We start from the raw sequence: 3,129 nt of genomic DNA, 5'->3' as shown, positions 1-3,129 counted from the left end.
TTTAAGTTCAATGTAAATTTTTCTCCAATAGTAACAAAATGGATGGCCAGTTAACTTAATAACTTTTTTTAAGATTTTATTTATTTATTTGACAGACACATATCACAAGTAGGCAGAGAGAGAGAGGAGGAAGCAGGCTCCCTGTGGAGCAGAGAGCCCAATGTGGGGCTCAATCCCAGGACCCTGGGATCATGACCTGAGCCAAAGGCAGAGGCTTAACCCACTGAGCCACCCAGGCACCCCTAACTTAATAGCTTTTAATTATCTTTGAATATGTTCCTCTTCTCCCCAAAAGACATCTTCATAATTCAATTAATACAACTCAATATTAACTTTTTAATTACATATTTCCAATATAGTATTTCAGTTGTAAACAAACTTCTTCAAAGATTTCTTCTATGCCTCTAACTAAATCTCACAATTTTAAATAACTTTCTCAGAGCTGCCTTCATCTCTTTATTTCGAAGACTATAGATCAAAGGGTTGAAAAGTGGAGTTAACACAGAATAAAACAAAGTCACATATTTCTGCATTCCAGTTGGATTGCCTGATGTTGGGCTTACATATACAACCATGATAGAGCCATAGAATAGGGACACTATGGCCAGATGGGAGCCACACGTGGAGAAGGCCTTATGCCGCCCTTCTCCTGAAGGGACTCTCAGCACAGCTCTGATCACCAAGGTATAGGAGTTGGTAATGAAGAATAAGGTAGAGAAAATGAGGACTGAGTTATAGATGGCACAGGTGATCTCAGTTGCTGGAGCTGGCACACAGGACAGCTTTATAAGAGGTCCTGGGTCACAAAGGAAGTGATCGATCTTATTGGAACAACAAAATGGGAGTTGAGAGATGAGGTAAATAGGCAAAAGGAAGTATAGGAAACCACACACCCAGCATCCAGCTCCTATTCTGATGCAGCGCTGAACAGTCATGACAGTGGGATAGTGCAGGGGCCTGCAGATAGCAAGGTACCTGTCAAAGGCCATGGCAGACAAGAAGAAAGTCTCAGTGGTACCCATGGAGAAGAAGAAGTAGAACTGGAGGAAGCAGCCATAGAAAGAGATGGTGCTGGTCTCAGAAAGCAAGTTGGCCAGCATATTAGGGACAGTGGAGGTGATAAACCAGATCTCCAGGAAGGAAAAATTAGCCAGCAGAATGTACATTGGAGTTTGCAGTCGACGGTCCCACCTCACAGCACATATAATGCACAGATTCCCAGTTACAGTCAGAATATAAGTCCCAGAGAAGACTGAAAAGAGGAGAACCTGAATTTCCCAGGTATAAGGGAAACCCAAGAAAATGAATATACTCACAGAGCTAGAGCAATTATTTATATTGGAAAATGCATTTGTTTTTAAAGCTGAAAAAAAAAAAACAGATTTCCATATTACAAGTAGCCTTAAAATATTACTCATTAGGGCAGATACCTTGCATACAGTTAAATCATTCTGTGTATCAAGAAATAACAAAGTACCATAATCCATGCAGTGGTATTCCCATGATTGTCATATATTCATAATTCTGTTCTGAATACAGTGAATAAAAATGAAAATTCTTTTGTCATCCTAAGGTTTTCATTCAAAGTTACTTGGTATTGACAATAGTCAAGCATGCCCCAGGACCTACAACTATTAGGTTAAGCAGTGAAAGAAGAAAGAATGAATAAACAGAGATAAAAAATTGTAGCCTACAAAGATACTTATAATAGTAATACTTAATATTCTTTGATCAATTTGTGAGAGAAATATGTTGAGTTGATTTGAGGACAATATTGATTTAAATGTTTGTAACTTACCTGATTTTACTTTTATTGTGTTAAATTATGTGAAATATTCCTATATTCATTTAGAATATTAAAAAAATCTATTAAAATAAAAATCTATTAGAAGGTTTCCCATTTTGATCCCTCTCTTCAGTAAAAATACACTCAAAAAGAGTTACTGGCAATCTGCCTTATTTTACAAAGAAGCATAAGGAACCAAGTTCTACAATATTGTGTTCATATCAAATATTGCTGTAAAAATTACAATCAATTCTTAATCTATGTCAAGATTTTCACTAAGATCACAATTGATATGAAATACTTGTGTAGACATTGAAGTCCATATATATCATTTATAAAGACAAGGTTGGCTGTGCTCACAAAGGCTATTCCTCAAATCTTGCAATCTCAAGCAGGAATAAAATTACCTTTTCTTCTATCCCCTAAAAGTAACTGAAAGTAACATGATAGGCAGTCTATCACTTGAAGCTTCGCTGAAAGAAGGTGTATTCACATTCACTTACTGGAACTTTCCCTGACCCAGCGCCCCAACTCCTACATAGAGCAATACAAATGGGGAATTGAAAAACTACTTTAAGAGTTATAATACATTTTTGAAGTAACATTTGTATATAAATTCTCAGGGGAAAACCTGGCCTTGATTCTGGAGAAGGAATTCTTTCATAATTCATACATTAAGTGGTATTTAAAATAATATAAAACCAGGAGGGTTGGAAGGAGAACATAAAGGAGCTTGGAGTCATTTGAGCTTTATCTTACCTGCAGATACAAGATGGGTATCATAGAAATCTGTATGGTTGAACACCATCTTCTATATCAGAGTGAAAACTCTAGTCTCAGATCTCAGAAAAAGAACAAATATAATAGTGTTCTATACATTACTGTGGAGACTCATAGAACTGCAGATGCTTTTAGGAGAAGAACATTACAATATCAGTCATGGACCTCTTCAGGCTTGCCGTCTTATACTTCTCTTGCTTACATAAACTGACAAAGCAACAGGAAAATTGACCCTTGAAAGAGAATCATAGTCTCATGATCTATACAGAACCCACTGAAAAATTGAAATAGGAAGCCCTTTTACTTTCTCTGAAGATCATCTTTGGGGAGTGGCTCTCTAGAGAGGGAATTTATAACACAATGGCCCCACTGAACCTGGTTTCCTATTCTGCTCCTTACTCAGCATGCTGGAATTTGTTTCAAATTCAAACACATTTCCTACTTAAAGTCAAGGTTTTTAATTTGGAATAACAAGAGAAATACAAACACATAAAGTGATTTATGCAGGTATAAGCTTCTTGGTTAACTGTGATCAGCAGTGACCTTCTTTCTGATAATAAAGG

The 3,129-nt window shown here is 36.7% G+C and overlaps 1 protein-coding gene across 1 annotated transcript; it reads right to left on the bottom strand.

Moving 5' to 3' along the window:
* Positions 1-404: 404 nt before the first annotated feature.
* LOC122894614 (olfactory receptor 11H6-like) lies at positions 405-2,594 on the bottom strand. Its single transcript, XM_044232384.1, has 2 exons — positions 2,546-2,594; positions 405-1,363 (listed from the first exon to the last, which is right to left on the bottom strand). Exons 1-2 carry the CDS (start codon positions 2,592-2,594, stop codon positions 405-407), a joined length of 1,008 nt encoding a protein of 335 aa, XP_044088319.1.
* Positions 2,595-3,129: the final 535 nt, after the last annotated feature.

This window comes from Neovison vison, chromosome 13, assembly GCF_020171115.1.
Source record: "Neovison vison isolate M4711 chromosome 13, ASM_NN_V1, whole genome shotgun sequence".
Classification (NCBI taxonomy): Eukaryota; Metazoa; Chordata; class Mammalia; order Carnivora; family Mustelidae; genus Neogale; species Neogale vison.
The sequence above is the reverse complement of the archived record's forward strand: the minus strand, read 5'-3'. Positions and strand labels throughout refer to the sequence as shown.